The sequence below is a fragment of the Thunnus albacares genome, chromosome 1 (genome assembly GCF_914725855.1).
Source record: "Thunnus albacares chromosome 1, fThuAlb1.1, whole genome shotgun sequence".
In the NCBI taxonomy this organism is placed as follows: domain Eukaryota; kingdom Metazoa; phylum Chordata; class Actinopteri; order Scombriformes; family Scombridae; genus Thunnus; species Thunnus albacares.
This window is the reverse complement of record NC_058106.1, coordinates 26,131,886-26,151,618: the sequence shown is the minus strand read 5'-3', so window position 1 is coordinate 26,151,618 and position 19,733 is coordinate 26,131,886. Positions and strand designations below refer to the sequence as shown.

Genomic DNA, 19,733 nt, shown 5'->3' with positions numbered 1-19,733 from the left:
ATAGATAAATTGACTATAGTGTATCCTAGTTTTATCAATCCTGTCATGTTAGGGTGGCAAGAAAGGAGGGTAGAAGTGAGAGCTCGGGGCCAGATGTCTTGTGTTTCACTCGACAACCTTTATTTAAAACAAAACCCTGTTGCAGGATACTATCTGTACCTGTCCACCACGTGGTAGTTATGTACCATAACACAATTCAGACAGACCTGGCAACCCTGGACGATTTATTTGAGCACCACTTCGGCGATCTAGATGCGTCAGATGCAAATCATTGCTGTTTGCACAATGAATTATCGTACATAATTTGCATACAACAGTGCATCATTTGCATACAAGCAGCAGTCAAACAGACAAAAAAGTGAAGGAAGCATGGGTATGAAAAATATCTGCAGATGCCACTACTGTCAGTTGGTCATTTATGCCTGTTTGTCCATTTGTCCTTCACCTGCCTAAACATATCTTACCAAGGAACACAATTTCACTTAGGCTACACACCAACCTACCATTACTGCTGCATCTGGTGTCTTCAGAGAGTTTGTGTCAACTGCGGCATAGTCACTCCTCTCTCTCTCTCTCACACACACACACACACTCTCCAAATATTCAAGCATGTGAGGCTTGAACAATATTGAATTGATATTGAATGATGTTAATGATCCACAGACCGACAGTGCATTTACAATCCATGGTTAACAGTGATAATGCTAAAGCTAATGCTAATGCCCTAAAGCATACACTGCTTTATCGTCTATTTTACTCTAAATGGGGCCATAATTTACAAAATGAACATAATGCTGTATTGAAGAAAACTTGAAACTAGCAATTGAGACCATAAACTCATTAGGAAACAGTTTACTGAGGTAATAAATGAAGAGAGTAGTAGGGTCATTTTCTCATAGACTTTCATACAATCAGACGTCTTTTTGCAGCCAGTAGGGTCCCCGGACTCCGGATGGCCATTAGATAGAACGCAGGTTTTTTTGAACTTCCGCATAGGCTTCATTTTTCAGCCCCGGGGGTTGCCGCTTGGCGCTGACGGAACTCAGGATTCATCCATAAGGGCTGCCTTTTTCTTGCGTCTTCGGGAGGGAGGAAGAGACTGAGGAGGCACCTGTAGCTAAATGGAAAGCAGTCACTCTCATTCTCTCTCACTCTCTCTCTCTCTCTCTCTCACTCTCACTCTCTCTCTCACTCACACACACTCACACACACACACACACACGCACGCACGCACGCACAAATACATCGACTGCCTGCGGTTAAATATCTGCTGTTTCTGATTCTTCAAGGGTCAACGGAAATTTCTGTGAAAACTGCACCACACAGTCATCATGTATACGCCAATTAGCGGTAAGTTATCTGCAGGTAAAGACAGAAACAGCAGCATATGTGACACTGTTGCACCCCTTCCTATGTTCAGAGGAGCTCCATTTTCACTTTCTGTTGCACTTTATGTGCAAAATGCTCATTGACACCCATCTGTGTAAATGCTTATTAGTGTCTGAATCAAGGATGTGCACATATAATTGTAAGTGGACATCATTTGGCTGGAATATATAGTTGCCCTCTCAGTTGTTATTGTCTGAATTATTATTAGCTCTCATGAATGAGGTCCGATAACAAGAGATGACAGAGATAACAGTGTCTGCATTTATTTCAAAGACTGAACAACTCACTTTTTCTCTGCTACAATTTTGTTTCTTTGCACCAGTGAATGCTGTTCTTCATTATAACGTAGATGATTTAGCCAGCAGTTACGCTTGGTTTGTATGTTTGCCTTAAACTAAAAAGTAAGCTATTTGAAGTGTCATGTCCACATTATGGAAATAGTTTATTACTGATTTGGAGCTCATAGTTTCTTTCTCACAGACCACATACATAATTTACCCATCTACTATATCTTCTTGTAAATAAAATCCATTGACCTGAGCTTCCCTTTTGACCCGATGCTTTGACTGGAGTCACATCCAAACCTGTTAAGTAGTTGAGCAATCAAATTTTCAGAGGCTCCTATGAGCTGGATAACATTTGTATTAAACAACATTAGATTGCAGATGTTAACACTGTTGTGTTTGAGGGCCAGTGAAGCTTCATTTAGCTTAATATTGATATAATGTATGATGACATACCAAGTTATTATCATATTCATAATAAGTTTAATGTAGCCTAGGTTATAGTATTTACTGCAATATTCTATTCTATCTATATTCTATTAATAGTAGCTCACCACCTCTGTTCAAGGGCTCCATTTTTACTTTCTGTTTTCCACTCAAACGTTTATGTCTATGGTGTGAACATTTTCCTGAAATGAGCAAACGCTCACCTCATTAATGCCTGAATAGACAACTGTCATTTACTTGAACTGTCATTTCCGTTTAGTTCAGCATTATTGAGCTAAAATAAGAAAAACAGGTTTGCCTTTAATCAAGGACCTTGTCAGTAATAATTAATCCAGTGAGCATGACAGCTGGAGATCCTGTTTTCTCAGTTTCAGTGATTAATTCTTTTAGTATTGTAGGTGTGTCACATAATCTTTGTACTTTAGGTTACTTGTGATATTTCTAGGATTTTGCTCAGAGATAAGAACATTAGCTAATATATGTGAATGTAAAAATAACATGAAAATCATTTTTCCATGTTTGTTTTTTTCTAAATCTGCTTCCAGATGATATTTACGCATATGCCCTATCCAAGACCCTGACAAAGGTTTCAGCACCTGTGACTGTAGGACTCTACTCCACATGTCAGAATCGAATTAACATGATCCTTGAAAAAATGGAAGGTATGTTAACACTGTCTAACCATGTGCATCCCAGCATGTTGGTCTCTAAGTCTGCTGGATGACTTTTATCAAGCACTTAAAGTCCTGTTACAAAGTCCAAAGTCTGTGGATGGGGGTAATCATTACTTATAGGTCTGAAAAGGAAGTTAGCCAAATGTAAAAACTAACTTTCGGATGATTTGCATGCACACTACCTGTTTATGTTTTCAGTGTTCACTCCACAATGTTCACAGTAAACATAACTGGAGTGAGTGAAACTATGGTATGTTGTTGCCGTAAAAACTACACCCGTTAACAGTAAAAACGCTGTAGTGAAACAATATCATTAAAACTTTGAAACAAGTATAATTAGTGTGAATGCTGACAAGCATTTATATAAAGACAGCCACCTTCCTTTCACCTACTTATTGCCACAATATTTTGCTGCATTAATTCATAATGTTTATTGTTACATGTATTTCAGCCAGGTAAATGATTTATTCTGTGTGTAATTATTATAAATGTTTGTGTCTCTTCAGTGTACATGAAGCGGGAGGCTTCTGAGATTGAGCGGAAATACACAAAAAGACCCGGGCCTCGCTCAGTTACGCCTTCAGCTACTGGCTTCCTAGCACTCATTGGTCGACTTCTCTTGTACAATCCCATTTGGACTAAAGAGAACCAGGACCACCATAATGTCAGGTTCATTTATGTGCATTTTAGTGCCTGGCATTTTGCAGGCAGTGACCTGCTGTGGGCCGGGCTGGTCATACGCTTGATTCAGGCCATGCAGATTAACTTTGGGAAGTTACAGCTGGTACTCTACCGTGTGGGTCAATATGATGAAGAGGATGAAGTCAAAGAGAAGGTTTGTAAATTATCTTCACTTCTTTCAGTGACTTAACAAGGAGTCTAAAGCCACATTAGCAGCTCTGTGAGGCTGCACAGATAAACATGCTCACAATCAGTGTGTCCCAGTTCCATACCACATACTAATTATATACAGTATACTAATTGTCTTTGCATATTGTTTTTGCAGTTTGTGTACAAAAAAATTCAACATACTTGCCAGAGCCAATCACAAATAGACATTCAAATGTTTTCCCAGGTTTTTTTGTTTTCTGAGATGTTTCTGAGGCTGGTTTATAACAATTCTTTTTTTTTCCAAGCTGTGAGGAGCTCCTCCATTTACTTTGGCCAATGCCTTGTGGGACAATAACATCCATCAACAGCATATTCAAAAATATAGCTTTTTTTGTGTACATACTGACTTTTTTGAGAATAGATACTTTTATCACTCTTCCAGTTTGAACATACTACATTCTCATAACCTGCTTAGATTTAGGATCACCAAAGACATTAGGATTCATTCTCTGGACCTTGAATACCTGAACAAATTTCACAGCAATCCATCCAATATTTTTTAAGATATTTCACTCAAAATCAAAACTGGTTGACATGGTGGCACTAGAGAATAAGAGTCATTAGGACTCATACTTTACTGTCTTTGTACTACACACAGTTTCATGCCAATCACCATCCAATAGTTGTTGAGATATTTCAGTCTGGATCAAAGTGGTAGACCCCCCAACCAACCAACATTGCCATTTCTAGAGTTTGCTGCTAGTGTGGCTAAACATGGGGCTTTGGTGTCTAACCTGCTTCTCCTTTGTTCTGTTTTTGTTTTGTTTTTATTAAAATGTATTAGATAGTGGAGGATGGTCCTAATCATTGGAGGTCCAAGAAGATTTGCTGCTGCCCTCTGTGGTGTTTCCTCCTGTGCATTCTTGTGGTTCCAGCAATTCTACTGGTATTGCAGTTGACATTTGGCTTATTCAAACCTGAGGTGACAGCAGATGATGGGGATAATGAAAAGACAGGCCAGGTGGGGGTGCTGGAAGGCGTGGCAATTGCTGTATTGGGAGTCCCTGCAGTGAGTGCGTTCAGGTTTATCTTTCTGATGTTTAAGAACCTCATCTTCAGCCAAGAGCTGAACATCAAGAAGGGGATGGACAATGAGCGGATCAGCAGCCAGCTAGGCTTCATGAACGAAGTGAGGAAGGAGATGTGGTTCCTGTCTCGCTTCATTCAGTTTATGGAGGTCTTTGAGAGAAGAAGGATCCGAGTGGTGCTGAAGATCACCAATCTTGACCGCTGCTCCCCCAGGAAAATTGTTGGGGTTTTAGATGCTGTCAACATTCTGCTTTCAGATGAGGAAAGTCCATTTATTTCCATTCTGGCTGCCAACCCAGAAGTTCTCATAGAGAAGGTGAACTACGCAGATGGCTGCTTCAGTAAAGAGGACAGAGCTTATGCATTGTTGAACCGCATTGTTACCCTGGCCTTCACAGTCCCTCCACTGTGTGATGATTCAAAACGCCGCTTATTTTGCAGCCTGACCAGCAATTCAAAAAGCCCAGAGGTGAAAAACATTTGGAAAGATGAAAATGTATCTTCAGTGGGGATAGAAGAGTCAATTCCAATGATGGCTAAAACTACAGTAGCATCACATGTAATGGAGAAAGAAGTGGAGAAATTGGTCAAGAGCATCCTGACCAGCAATGAAAGGACGCTAAACAAGTATATGTTAGATGATGTCATGTCAATGAGGAGAGTGATCAACTCCATTCGAGTGACTGTGATCATCATGAAAGCCTTGGAGAAAGAGCCTTCTCAACCAGAAAACATTGCGCCATGGGTGGTCTTGGCCAATCAGTGGCCCTGCCGACTCAGCTGGATCATCCAGTGTGTGGAAGACGCTCAGCAGAGAGCAGATATTGATCGTGACAGAGAGGCTATCACTGATGATTCAAAGACCCTATGGAAAGTCTTCAGCGAGTCCAGAGCAGAGCTTTATGTGATGAGCGGACAAATTGAGGACCTCCTCGAGCACGATGGAGATCCTGAGATGTTTGAGAGATTTCTCACAGTAGATTTCCAATTCACCGTGAAGGACTTGAAGACTTTTGAAGTGGCAACAGTGAATCTGGATCATACAATTCAGAGGGAGTTGGCTAAAATCAGAGGGACATCCAGGTTGAAAGATTCTGGTTGGATGAGAGACCTCGCTCCTCTGCCAATCGCAACTATAATCAACATGAATACTGAGGATGTATGTAAAGAGGTAAGAAACTTCTTTAAGGTTCTAATCATTAAGATTTCAGTCCTGGTTGATTTGGCAAAACCCTTGGTTACTGGTAGTAACAGCAAGTACGGTACAGGTCCCAGAATTCTCGGGGCCCCAAATACAACAGAATTGCAACTGGTGTATCTGTTTAGAGTGCAGCCAAACAAACTCACATTTTTATAAAGAAGTCAATAATTGGCTTTTGACCAACCAGTCTACTTTTGATTCAGCACAGCTAATTTACCACACAACAGCACAACACAAAAGGAGTTGGTTAGGAGTTGGAGGTGTGCATCCTTTACAGCTCTTCATCTTCATCTTTCTGCTCACTATTATGCACAATTTAAAACTGATCTGCTGTCAAAATATGCTCAGAATGACCATGTCTTGTTTTGTAGAGATATTTCTGGTGAACTATCCATGTTAGCCACAGTAACAACAGTGACAAATACACTGTGTTTCCTGTGGCTTCACAACAATAAAAGCCACCCTGTGCTTCATCAGTAGAGGCAGCTGCAGTAGAAAAATCTTTCTTTGCATTAGCAGTGACTTAATAAAGCTCTGATACAGCTTTAGGAGAGTAAACAGTGAGACTGATATCAGTGAACTAAAATTGCAAACAGTACAGCTGAATTATATGTATGTATTGTTTCCAGTGAATTAGATTCATGTGTAGGTAGACAATCCAAATTTAGTGCAGGAATGGCAGAATACGCCATGAAAAATGAAAATTACTTTCTAAAGAGGTAATTACAGAATTTAAATATATTTACATTAATTTAAATACGTAGAATGGCTATTGGTTTAATCCATGATATCCTTGATGATTATAACTTTAATGTACATTTGTTACAAAGGGGAATTTATTTATTTACAGTAAGTTATTTATTCACAACTGTTTTGACATCAAGTCATATAACTCCTCTGTGTTCATAATGAACTTTTCTTCTTTTTCCTAGTTGAAGAGAATGGATTACCCCAGCAAGTATATTGATATTGTGAAAAACAATAATCTCAATGGCTCGGCGCTGGTCTTCGGTGATGCAGACGATGTCAAAAAACTCCTAGGTATGAATTTTGGTGAATGGGCAAGTTTCAGACTCCACTTCCTGGGTTTGCCATCACATCTCCGACCACAACACAAGAACACGCAGCAAACGCCTTCTCAGCCCCAGAGCCAGCTGCCTATTCCAACTCATCATGTTTCCCATCGTTCCTCATCGAATCCCAGTTTGGCTAACAGCTCTGTGTAGGAATCCAGTCCATACAGAATAGGTCTGATATCCCTACACTTATCCTCTGCAAATAACCGTTACATTAAAAATACACAACTTGAGCATTAAAAAAACACATATAGAAAGTAATGCATGACTGAAAATTTAATGCATGTTCTGTCAATATTACTAATAAATTATTAAAGGAACGGTTTGACATTTTGGGAACTACGCCTATTGGCTTTCTTGCCAAGAGTAAGACAAGAAGATCGATACCACTCTCAAGTTTGTTTGCTAAATATGAAGGTGATTAGCCTAGTTAATTTAGCATAGATTGGGGAAAGACCTAGTCTAGCTCACTCCAAAGTTCAAAATACGCTTACAGACACCTCACAGTAGCTTATCTGCTTAAAACGTATTACTTATGAAGTCTGTTCACAGTTTAGTCAAACAATAATAAGTAGAGAATATCATCAAACTAGATGTAAACCAATTCAGTGGGAAAAGGTTCCTGCTAATCACTGTTGTCAAGAGCTTTTCTGGAGTGTTTGTGGCTTTTCTATTGGCCTAAATATATCTGGCCATTCTCTGACCTCGCTCACATTAATAAGATGGTTCCTTCCCATCTGCCAGACAGTTCAAGCAGGCAACTCCAGCATACTTTTTTCTCCATAATTAGTGATGTTTATTCTCCATAATATGCTAGGTCATACTGTCCAATCTAGTATTACTGAACTGAGATCCTCAGTCTGTAAATGCTGTTGAGTCACTGTTGCTGCTAAACTGCTGCTCAGATGTCTGCACACATTCTCCTTTACCACCCACACCATCCGACATACACCTGTTCTTTGCGATCCCTGTGAGGGATTTCAATTGATCATTCCCTGCGCTCTCTTCTGCTGTTCAGTATGCTGCACACATTGAGCCTCGATACCACAATGAATTTTATTGTACCTAGTCTTGAACTTTATTTTTAATGAGTTGGCTGACTGAACTGAATGGTTTTTGTTTACTGTGACACTCTCTCCCAATCCAAACTTACATCATTCCTTTTAAGACATTCTGATTTAGTCAGCTGTATTTGGAAATACATAAAGAAAAAGAAATGCATGAAGTTTAGACCATGCAGAAATAAAGCGTTGCAGGCGATAGGGAGCTGACCATTAAGCTTTATACCGTAACTGCATGAAGATAAAAAAATAGATAGTTAAGCTTTTGCAGTCTGAGCCAATGTACTGGTGTAAGCTTTTCTTTGCTTAATTTCTTTGTTTTTTTGTTGTTGTTGTTGTCTTCCAAGACATTTCAGGTAATTAATGTGATAACATTCATGAAGTGATAATTTCAGATAAGTGTGAAATAATCTGACTTTTTTTAAGCTACTGGAGCCTATGATGAATCATGATTACTGTCTATCATAATAAGAAATGTATTAGCAATGTATAAATATCGAATGAGTGAAGCTATTCAGTAAGTATGAACCCCTACTGTAACATATAACCAAAACACAGGTTTGTAAAAATGTTTAACTTGTGTGAGAAAACTGTCAGGTACATGGTAGTTGATTTGGGGGGAATGAAAAAAAATGACTGCAGTTTAATGGTTTGTATTTAGTATGCTAGACGAGTGCTTCTCTAGATTTCATCTGAGCCCGACAAGCCCAAAACTGATGGCTGCAGTGCTGCCTGCATAGATGTCCAATAATTTCTGATGCAACCTTAGTTGACATTATTGAACTTTTTTTTTTTTGCCTTTTTCATGGATCACATTTCCTCTAATAATGAGACAATAGTTGTTTTGCTGATAGAGACGGATCCCTGAGATACTATAAAAAGGTGTCAAACATTTCACCTGAAGAAAATACAGTGATCATCTTTTGTCTTATAATCCCTTTTTTTTTATCATTCCTGTTATAAACATCTATAATTGGTTTTAAGAAGCCATCAGTACAAAAATATCAACATAATACAATCACTATTGTCAATTGACTATTATTCATTGCGGGGGTAAACAGACAGAAGGCTCACTCTTGCAAAAAATTTCCTTTGTTTTTTATTATGCGTATGTACTGTGAATATTTATCATGAGACCTACGATGTGCCTAAGCTGTATATCGTGAATGCATGCTTCAAGTTTCACATATCTTAACTCTTTCATAAAGTCAAAAAATTACTAACTAGAAGTTTAGGATTTGGACTTCACTTTAATGCATCAACAAACACTTTCATCTGTTTCAGAGCCTTAACACACACTGACATGATATATTTTGATAGATTGAAATGCACTATGATGTGTTAAGGAATACTTGACTGATTGCTAAAACAGAAAACCAAACACTGTGTATGTGCTGCAGTAAACTATAAGTCTCTATTTCAAGCAAAACCTTAAGATGTAAACTCTGACAAATGATGTTGCAGAAATGTAAATGCATGACTTGAAAACATAATAAATAATGCTGATCCAAGCAAATGTGATTTTTGTTGTTTGGCATTTCTCATTTTGCCAATTTAAAAACAGCCCAAGCGATGTGCTGGCTCATTAATAATATTCAAACATCAAAGTGTTCTTACGTTTAATTATCAGCTGAAGGTTCAGTTCATCTCGATTCCTTTGAACCGTCTCCCGCAGAAAGTTGCAAGTGTAAGTTTGGCTAAAAATATCACACAAACCTCGGGCACTTACAGTACAAGCACTAACAGTATACTTCCATACATACTGAACACATACGGTTCATACTGAAGATCTTACTTCAGAGAAAGACTCTGATTTTGTGATATTACACAACAGCACCCTCTAATGCCAAGTTTTTTCACAGAAATGTGGGGATTTAGGGGCTTATCAGGTGAGTTAAATTCATGCATTTCTTCTGACTGATGGAATATTTATAAGAAATTCTGCAGTTCAGAAAAGTGAAAGCAAATCTCTAAACATGACATAGCAACTCCTTAAATACATTCACAATCACCAGTTGATGTATAAGCACCATATCTAGTTTATTCTGTAACACTATGGCTTTTGGATGAGCCTTTCTCCCAGTTGTAGCTCATTACGAGTTTTTCTTGACACGTTATTTATTTTTTCTTATATCAGCAAGAAGAGACATTACAGTATCTTAAAGAACACAGTGGTTATTGTGTTATTAGTCATTTGGAGGTATGAAAGCTCAAAAATGAAAGGTAAAATTCTTGTCTAATTAAGGACAATACATTTCACATAAGATACTAACACATAACTGTATTAAACAGTTAAGATTTTAACCACTATTTGCATTTTAAGACACATTGTTCATACAGTCAAGGCACAAGTTCAAATTCAAGAAAGTTTTAGATATAGCACTTAGTAATTTCAGATGCTCATTGTAAATCAATAAAACTGAGACATATATCCTGGTTAGGAGAAAACAAATTTGAGGAACCAATTTAGGAATGTGTACAAAAAAAAAAAAAAAAAGAAAGAAAAACATTTGCATATAAAAAGAACAGCAGGACAGCAGGAAAAGAAACATCTGCTAACAGGCACCTTTGTGACATGACCACAGTAATATGATTTCACATGGATCACAGATTAATGATCTACTGGTATAATGCAAGGCCCATAAGATGTAATACAGCAGTTCTCCCAGAGGTTTTACAATCACAGACATAGCAGGAATACTCTCAGGCTGTTTGGCCTGCAGCAGCTTACTTGCGTGCTAAAGACTCAGCCAGCTTCTTGAGCCTTTTCTTCAGCTCCAGAGGAAACTTCTCGTAACATTTTTTACAAACAGGCTTCATGTCAAACTCAACAAACTTGTTCCTGCAAAGAAGGAAAGAAAGACCATGTGAATACTTAATATGTAATCTAATAACTTGTCTTTTGTCCATATTATTCTTTCTTATCTCATTCAAACCAAAAGAAATTAAAGATTAACGGAAGTTTCTCAACAATAGGCTAATGAATATACATGTATACTGAGAAGATTTTGTATTAACAGCATTAATAAAACACAGTGTTTTTAAATGAATGAGAAAAAGTGACAATATGCCATACTGTCAAAGGAGTAAATAAGGAACAGCACAGAAAAATAAAAAAGAGGAAGCCACAGATAGCACCAACCGACAGATGGAGAGGCGAGTTGTAAAGAATAATAACTCTACACACAGACAGCAGGTTTTTTCTTGCGGTCTTTGGCATCACGTTCACGTCGGGCCAGACGGCGTTTCAGCTCCTCAGGCATGCGCTCATAACAGTGCTTGCACACAGGCTTCAGGTCAATTTCAACAAACTTATCTCTGAGTTACCGAAGGCGCAGCAAGTGAAGCGTGTACAATAAGAGAAGAAATTGGGAGGAAAAAGTGGGGGAGAGGAAAAGAGCCAAAGAGGGAAGAGGAGAGTAAAATACATAAAGACAAGTGTTAAGACTAGACGAGTAAAGTAGGAGTGTTACAGAAAACTGAGAAGACAACAACAACAGTTAGCTGGTAGTGATAGACAGGATTAGTTAGTAAAAGAAGATATTAATGAGCAGAATAACTTACTTGAGAGTGAGTTTTGTGTTGCAGGTGGAGCAGGAGAAACAACTGACACACCAGGCCTTGTTGAGAGCAGATACCACTGAGAGGGACATAGAAAAAAAAAAAAAAAAATTATGAACTGATGCAATTTCAAGCCACAGATGTCCTTATCAGATGTCACAACTGCCCAGTGGACACTCACGTTAGTCAAAATGATCAAACAGACCAGGGCTTTACCCCTGCTGGAGTTTCCTCCCTCACAAAAAAAACCTGACAACAGCCAAGTCTAATTTTGGTTTGTCATCTAATTACTCATGAAAGTAATGTTAATTAGTGAGAGTTGATATGACCTTCTAAAAGCGACGATTAGTGCCGGCTAGAACTGAGAAGCTGTTACTTGTTTTGTGTACTGCTCTTAGGTAATATGAAAGGGAGAGGAAACAACAGATAACAGATTTGTTAGCGTCAGAGGTTACAGTGAATCTGTGTATTTCACTCACTCAAGCTGACGCATCCAAATAATAAAGAAAAAAAAACATCCACATTAGCACTGTAGAGCCCAGCTGTCATCTCTACTTCTAGCAACATTTGATGTTAATTACTAAAAAAAAAAAAAAATACTGTGCTGAATACAAGCTTTATCATATCGATACTCACCATCGCCCTCAATCACACGGTTGCAGTGGTAGCACACGTCGCCAAAGAGCTTGACAGCAGAGAAGCATAGAGATGAGTTATTTATACAGTAAACAAGTTGTCAGATATACTTAAAAGGACATTGAAATACAAACAAGGTTTCAAAAACATTATGATACACGTCACATCCTTTAAAGCCAAATATACATCCAAGTCATATATACCTCATACACTGCTCTTTTTTTTCTTACCTGGTTATAATGAGTCTCACAGTAAGCCAACCCCTTCCTCTCATAATGCCGATGACCAAGGAAAGGCTTCTCACACTTGGCACACACAAAATGCTGTAAACACAAACAAATGTTGCTGAGGGGAAGCCTAACAAAGGCATGTGAAACTGACAAGTCACAGATGAAGCAGTTGCCGAATTTTCAGTCTGAAACATGAATATTACATGAGAATTTCCCGACTAAAAGTGGTGGACCTAACTTATGAAGAAACATTACTATAACATCCTAAAGTGGTGTTTTTATCACATTTGGCCCACCAGCACTATAAAGAAGTCACTGTAATTTTCCTATAGTGTTTCCAGTGTTTTTAAAATAGATCTACTTTTCTGGTGTCTGCCTGATAAAGTTCCTGAAGTGGTTAGATATAAAATTCATTTCAGCTAATAACCTTCTTAAGCATTTAATTGACTGCTATACGCTGATGACAGACTAGAGCTTTTTGAATGGCTGAGCAGCCTCAGGAGAAATTTTTTTTAGAAGTGCTCACATCTCTCCTACTGCCTCAAATTAGCTCATTTACAGTGTTTTGGTTTTTAAGTGGTTTATTTAATGAATTCAATTTCCCTGTGCATAAGTAATGGTCACTAAAGGTGAAAATCATTATAGAGTCTTAAAGTGCTTTTGTGTGAGTGTGGCATAATATATAATACCAACTACAAAAGTGGTCAGCGTGACATTTGTAAACCGTTATTAACCTGTCAGTAGCCTTTCTGAAGCCTAATACCTGTAGTCCAACCTGCAACGTTAGGAAGAAATGTTTACAGTGACACTTAAGTTTTGAATTAATGCAAATTATTTCATTACTTGTATTAATTTTATTCTTAATTATGTTAATTAGTTTTTGTGTTTAATGACCCATTTTGTGCACCCATTGCCTTAAGGGGAAAAAATCTATGAGAATTTATCTAAAATCTCAATAGGAAGATGATGTCCGATCACTAAGAGTGGAGCGTTTTCTGCAGTATCCAACTACTGTATGAATCTTAAAATGCTTAGTTTTGCCTCTTTCCAAATAACCAACACCAAATCACGAACATGGTAAACATGGTCATGATTCCTTTAAGTAAACTCCTAAAGGCATAGTTTACTTTAGGAGGAGCAAACTCCTTCAGTAATCTAGGTCTGAAACTGCAACACACATACATACATTACTTTGAATATACATGAATTTAAAACTGAGTCTAGTAGGGCTGTCCCCTAAAAGTCACTGAGTTGATTGTTAAATGCAGCAAAGTCGGCTAAATTACTGTTTAAACAGACAGATACCAGCGCCTCTACTGGCTCCTCCTCTACCATCCGGTGTGATTGACTCCTCAGCTGACAGCGCTGACAGCAGCCAGCAGAGACGCTCTGTGCTGCGACTGGATTTTATAACTGAACTAATACCAGGATGTACAGTTTTTATTTCTCTGACAATATGGAAATCTGGCATTTTCACATAACAAATGATGAATAATGACCTTAAAACCGGAGCCTTACAGGTAAAATATAATACCCGTAGTTTGTTCAGATCAGTTTAGTCTTGGACAGTACTGGAACTGCGTGAACTGGGCAGAGACATGAATAATATTTCTCATAGAAGGCTGTATTGAAGAAAGAAACAAAGAGTAATAATGTTTAGTATGTAGGCCTATAAGAACTTAATACTCCCCTCCCCCACCCTCTGAGTCAATGCATCTGTCTGAGTCAACTGTGAATATCCTGAGTCAGGGACAGCTCTTGAACCTAGTGCCTTGATACAGTCATATTCTTGCTCACAAACCTCCACGTGCCACTGCTTGCCCATGGCATTGACAACACGGCCCTCGATTGGTCTCCTACAAGCACCACAAATAGGCACACCCATCTTGTCGTGGCAGGGCAAACAGAAAAGCTCTCCCTTCAGTTCCCTGGCTTCAGCCGTCAGTTCCTTCCTGTGGACAGAGAAACAGCTTCCACCTTATAAACTGTCATGCGGAGGCTTTGAAAACAGTGTAATAAATACAATTTCAAGTGAAGTGAAATATATATTTTTAAACTAAGCAATGAAGTCAAGTAGTAGGACTGACCCACAATTGTTGCAGTTGAAGTGGTCTGGGTGATAGGGGTCATTCTTAAAGATCAGTGGCTGCTCTTCAATGATGGCATGGCACTTCTGGCAGATGTACTTGCCCAGGCCACGAGCTTTCTCTCGGTTATGGCACGGGCGACACAGGTGCCTGAAGTAAGTAGAGCAGAACAAAATTCAGAGGTGTCAAGATGGAAACTGCTGCCTTAAATAATGTTTTGACACTCTGTCACTGCTGCTCAAAATTTCATTATTTGTTAAAATGCGAGCGTGAATGTCAACCGGCCTGACGTGTGTGTAACCACCTGTTTTACAGGCTGTCACAATGTTATATTAGGACTGTAATAAGATGGGATACAAACCTGCCAGCGTTTTTGACAAACCCCACATCTGCAAGCACAGCCTGGCAAATGTCACAGCAGAAGCAGTCAGGGTGCCAACTATTGTTCATGGCCTTAATGACGCGACCGATGATGAACTCCCCTGGGGGAAATCACAAGTAAGAGATCAGTTTCAGGCAAATTTGACTTCTTAAATATTTGTTGGAACTGGAGGCTTTTTTTTTTTAAAAAAAAGGTACTGTAGTATAATCCCTGATTAATGCTCCATTATGGAGTCACAATGCACTATGGTGCTTTCTATAGTGTTCTCAAAGTGGCACTTTAATGTTAATTGTTTGCTTCATTTAATCCAAGCATGTCTATCTCTCCCAGGACACAGTCATGCAGTATTTAAATTAAGCATACATCGCACTAAAATGCATCTTGGGTGATCCAAACAGAAGCATGAAGAGTGTATAGACTATAAGATCAGTGAGTACCTGATCTCTTAAACAACATATGAAGGTCAGGGATGCTTACATCCATGCATGTGAACACAAATGTGTACGAGACAGCATTAACTATTGCTTACTCAATATTTTAGCATAAAACATGGAAAACATTCCATTCACAGCAATGTAAAGCAACTAGGCGAGGCTTACAAGTAGGGGTGGGACAAAAAAAAGAACAATATCGCAACATATCACAATATTTCCACTTGCGATACATTATTGATACAGTGGTGCCAAGTATCAATACATTTTTTAAACATAGGATTGCTCAGAATTGATTCAGCTAGCTCACCACTACCCTCCACCTCCTTATGGAGGCACTGAACAGACTGGAGATGGTCATGTGAACGGCAATTGTAGGTGACAGTGAAGAAGAAATGCAAGCAAAATAACCAGCCATGATGAGCAGCTGCTGTAAGACTCTCCATCTGAGTGTCAGTACATAGCTGCTTCTGTTTATCATGTTAATGTACAGCCTACCATCGTCATATATAGCACACTGAATATAGCACAGTTAGTTATCTGCGGGTTGTGCGTTGTGTTTATTGCCACAGAAAAGGAATAAATCTTTGGGTTATTTGCACAACATCACCTCTCTAATGTCTCTTATCAAGCTTTTTAACGCTAACAGCAGCTCTGTGTAAGGCACAAACTGAGGTTACAATTAGCAGTGTTCTGATAATTATACAAATTGAAGCTAAAGTTAGCAGTCTTCTCAATATAACCTGAGGCTACAGTTATTAGTGTTGTGATATTTATATAAACTGAAGTTACAGTTAAGTGTTGTGATATTTATATAAACTGAAGTTACAGTTAAGTGTTGTGATATTTATATTTATAGAAACTGAGGCTACAGTTAGCGGTGTTCTGATATTTATACTTGGCGGTATTTCTTTTCTGCGAAGCTAATGTAATGTTAATAAACATTGTACATTATCTGACTATTTCGTGCTCTTTGAAGTAATTGTTTCTTTATTCTTCAGTTACAGCTATCGTGATACATCGTACAATAACCAGCCATGATGAGCAGCTGCTGTAAGACTCTCCATCTGAGTGTCAGTACATAGCTGCTTCTGTTTATCATGTTAATGTACAGCCTACCATCGTCATATATAGCACACTGAATATAGCACAGTTAGTTATCTGCGGGTCGTGTGTTGTGTTTATTGCCACAGAAAAGGAATAAATCTTTGGGTTATTTGCACAACATCACCTCTCTACTGTCTCTTATCAGGTGTTTTAACGCTACCAGCAGCTCTGTGTAAGGCACAAACTGAGGTTACAATTAGCAGTGTTCTGATAATTATACAAATTGAAGCTAAAGTTAGCAGTCTTCTCAATATAACCTGAGGCTACAGTTATTAGTGTTGTGATATTTATATAAACTGAAGTTACAGTTAAGTGTTGTGATATTTATATAAACTGAAGTTACAGTTAAGTGTTGTGATATTTATATTTATAGAAACTTAGGCTACAGTTAGCAGTGTTCTGATATTTATACTTGGCGGTATTTCTTTTCTGTGAAACTAATGTAATGTTAATAAACATTGTACATTATCTGACTAATTACTGCTCTTTGAAGTAATTGTTTCTTTATTCTTCAGTTACAGCTATCGTGATATATCGTACATTATTTCTTTGTGATATATTATGTATCATAGAATCGCCTTTATTGTAATATATCATTATCGTGGAAAAAATATTATGATAGTTTTGTATTGTGAATTCATCTGTGAGTCCCACCCCTACTTTCAAGTTTATCCCTCGATGCAACTTCCAAAAAAACCCTATAGGAGTCCCCACCTATAAAATCAAATATGAGTGGGGAAGCAAAGTCTGATCATATTTTTTTATTTCCAATGAATTTGATTTATGTCAGTTATCTTTTTCAATATAATGTCAGAAAATAATGAAAAATGACCACCCCAAACTCCCAGAACTCAAGGGGATGTCTTCAAATTGCTTGTTTTGTCTCACCAATACTCCCAAACCCCCAAATATTCAATTTAAAATTATATAAAACAGAGAAAAGGACTTAAATTAATGATGCCCAATAACACTCACCACACTGATGACAGCAAGGGGCAAAGAGCATCTGAAAGTCATGTTCACAGTATTTCCTGCCCTCAAACTGTGAAGAGAAGAGTCATTCAAAACACATACTGTATAAAACAGACAGCCACACAAAGTATGACTCATCATAGTGTTGACACACTAAATGGATTAAAATAAAGGGTGACTGCACTACCTCATAGAAGAGTCCCTCTGGAAACTGCTGGAAACACTGGGCACACACAAAGCACAGCTCATGATACAGCTCTCCGTTACTATTGACAATCTTCTCAGTTGGAGCAAAGCCGCTCTTACATCTCTCACAGGCCGCATTGGCCAGGGCATTAGCAATGCTGTTGCATGAGACAAGAAAACATAAACACATATTAGTACATTACTCCACCAGGGTCCCTGTGAAATGTTAGGCTGACAAATAACTGATGCAGGGCTGGACCGATGTTTATCATTTCTCACATAACTCCTATGTTAACTGCTATGTTTGTTTCAGCAGCTGTCACCGTGGAGAATGGAAATAATTTGTGAATTGGTGGGGGAAAACCTCTCTTACTCACTGCAAAGACATCACCTAATTTGGTAACAGAATAGAGGCACTGAAACCTAGCTGAGGAACTGTGAGTAGCATCTCCTCAAAATACACACACACACACACACACACTTACATCATAAATTTGACCAATTCTGGCTTCGTATGGGAACATGAGGATATTAATCAATGCACTGGTACAACAATAATAGTAGCAGGGCTGCCAACTCTCAGGCACTGAGCGTGAGACTCACGCAATTTCATATATATACACATATGTAATATTCATACTGTGTATTGTATTCATTTTTCTAGTTATTTTCTATATTAATATGATAATTTATTCAGATATTACTTCTATTTAGGTAAACCTGAGAGACTAGACTGGTGAGTGTCGGGTGATGGTAGCGACTTGGTGAGGAGCATAAATGTTTTTTATCCTATGCTTTAAGGAGAAATATGTATAACATCTGGAGTATATAATCAAAAATGCTACCCAATAAACACAAATTAGGAAAAAGAAAAAGCCTCATGAAAAAGGTGTTGGTTCGTAAGGCCAGAGAAAGGTCGAGTGGGTCAGTTTACCACGAATAATGCTCAATTTATTATGAAAAACAAATAAGTTCAACTGAAATATCCCCCACCCACAAACTCCAAGCTGAAGTCAAAAGTTGGCAGCCCTGACAGTAGCCCAACCGAATCTGATTTAGTGTCAGTTTGCCTTTTACACATGTAACTAAATACATGTATCTGAAAGCTCATACGTTCAGTGTGGTTAGTGGTAGCGTTAGTTTGCATGAAAACATTAGTTAATTAGGTAAGATATGACAGCTAATTAAGTTAGCATGCTAACCTTAGTTTGAAAGATCAAATGAAAGAAAAACAATGCTATTTCCCAAACGACAGTCAACTATCTCGAAAGTACCGATATCTTATCAATGAAATCACCGACCAGCAAACCGTTTATTGACAATAAACTCTTGTCCAGTGTCTAACAGCGGGATATCTATTCTAGTCAGGCGGTCGTTAGGCTAAGATGACGTTAGCTTTAGCTAGCTGTCCATTCGCTCAAGTTAACGGTTGTGCATGTTGGCTACTTCCCAAACTAATCAAAAATCTTACCTGCCCGTCATTCCTGCCACCCCCAGCATCACCCCCTAGCACCAGAATTTGAGAAACGTAGCTCGTACGTTGACTTGTTTGTTCCTTTCGCTGAGCTACCTAAGTTTTCAGACAGGGGGGGGGGGAGTAGACTCGTCTTGATCCGTGTCCCCTCCCAGTAAAGCTGCCTTGGTCTGTGGGCCGGCAGAAGCTACAGTCCGCTCTCCTTCTTCTTCTAATGAATTTCCGGCAGGCTGCACACTGAAAAGCGTAATGCTGCCCCACACACACAGTGGTTAGTCCATCCACTCTTGGAGTGTCCTTGGAGGTTAAAGGATGGCTTCACAATTTTTCAAGTCTGTCTTAAAACATCAGTCAGCTGCCCATATGAACGGTGGAGGAGGTTTTCCTCACTGTAATCATTACTCCTGTTCATACTGGCTATTAAAAGATCCCCTTCAAATGGGCTTTCAATGTAAGTGATGGGGGGCAACAGTGTCCAAACAGAAAACAAAAATGCATTTAAAAGTTTATCTGAAGCTTATATGGGGCTTCAGCTGTCTGAGTTAGTCATATCAAGTGTATATCTGCCACGTTTACAGTCTTTTTAGGATCAAATTCCCCCTTTGTGTTTCCTCA

The 19,733-nt window shown here is 38.5% G+C and overlaps 2 protein-coding genes across 3 annotated transcripts; one reads left to right on the top strand and one right to left on the bottom strand.

The window, feature by feature from the left end:
* Positions 1-939: 939 nt before the first annotated feature.
* On the top strand, positions 940-10,564 carry nkpd1 (NTPase, KAP family P-loop domain containing 1). Its single transcript, XM_044352380.1, has 5 exons — positions 940-1,350; positions 2,666-2,782; positions 3,301-3,629; positions 4,470-5,885; positions 6,848-10,564. The coding sequence occupies exons 1-5, from the start codon at positions 1,332-1,334 to the stop codon at positions 7,139-7,141; spliced, it is 2,175 nt and encodes a 724-aa protein (XP_044208315.1). The 5' UTR covers positions 940-1,331; the 3' UTR covers positions 7,142-10,564.
* Positions 9,283-19,330, bottom strand: LOC122982823 (LIM and senescent cell antigen-like-containing domain protein 1). Of its 2 annotated transcripts, none has more exons than XM_044352399.1 (10): positions 19,116-19,327; positions 17,646-17,802; positions 17,462-17,528; positions 14,928-15,048; positions 14,567-14,716; positions 14,281-14,431; positions 12,480-12,572; positions 12,250-12,298; positions 11,617-11,692; positions 9,283-10,894 (listed from the first exon to the last, which is right to left on the bottom strand). In XM_044352399.1, exons 1-10 carry the CDS (start codon positions 19,142-19,144, stop codon positions 10,780-10,782), a joined length of 1,008 nt encoding a protein of 335 aa, XP_044208334.1. In that variant the 5' UTR covers positions 19,145-19,327; the 3' UTR covers positions 9,283-10,779. The 2 variants fall into 2 exon arrangements, with proteins under 2 accessions (XP_044208334.1, XP_044208343.1); XM_044352408.1 differs by lacking the exon at positions 9,283-10,894 and adding an exon at positions 11,068-11,370 and having other exon boundaries at positions 19,116-19,330.
* Positions 19,331-19,733: the final 403 nt, after the last annotated feature.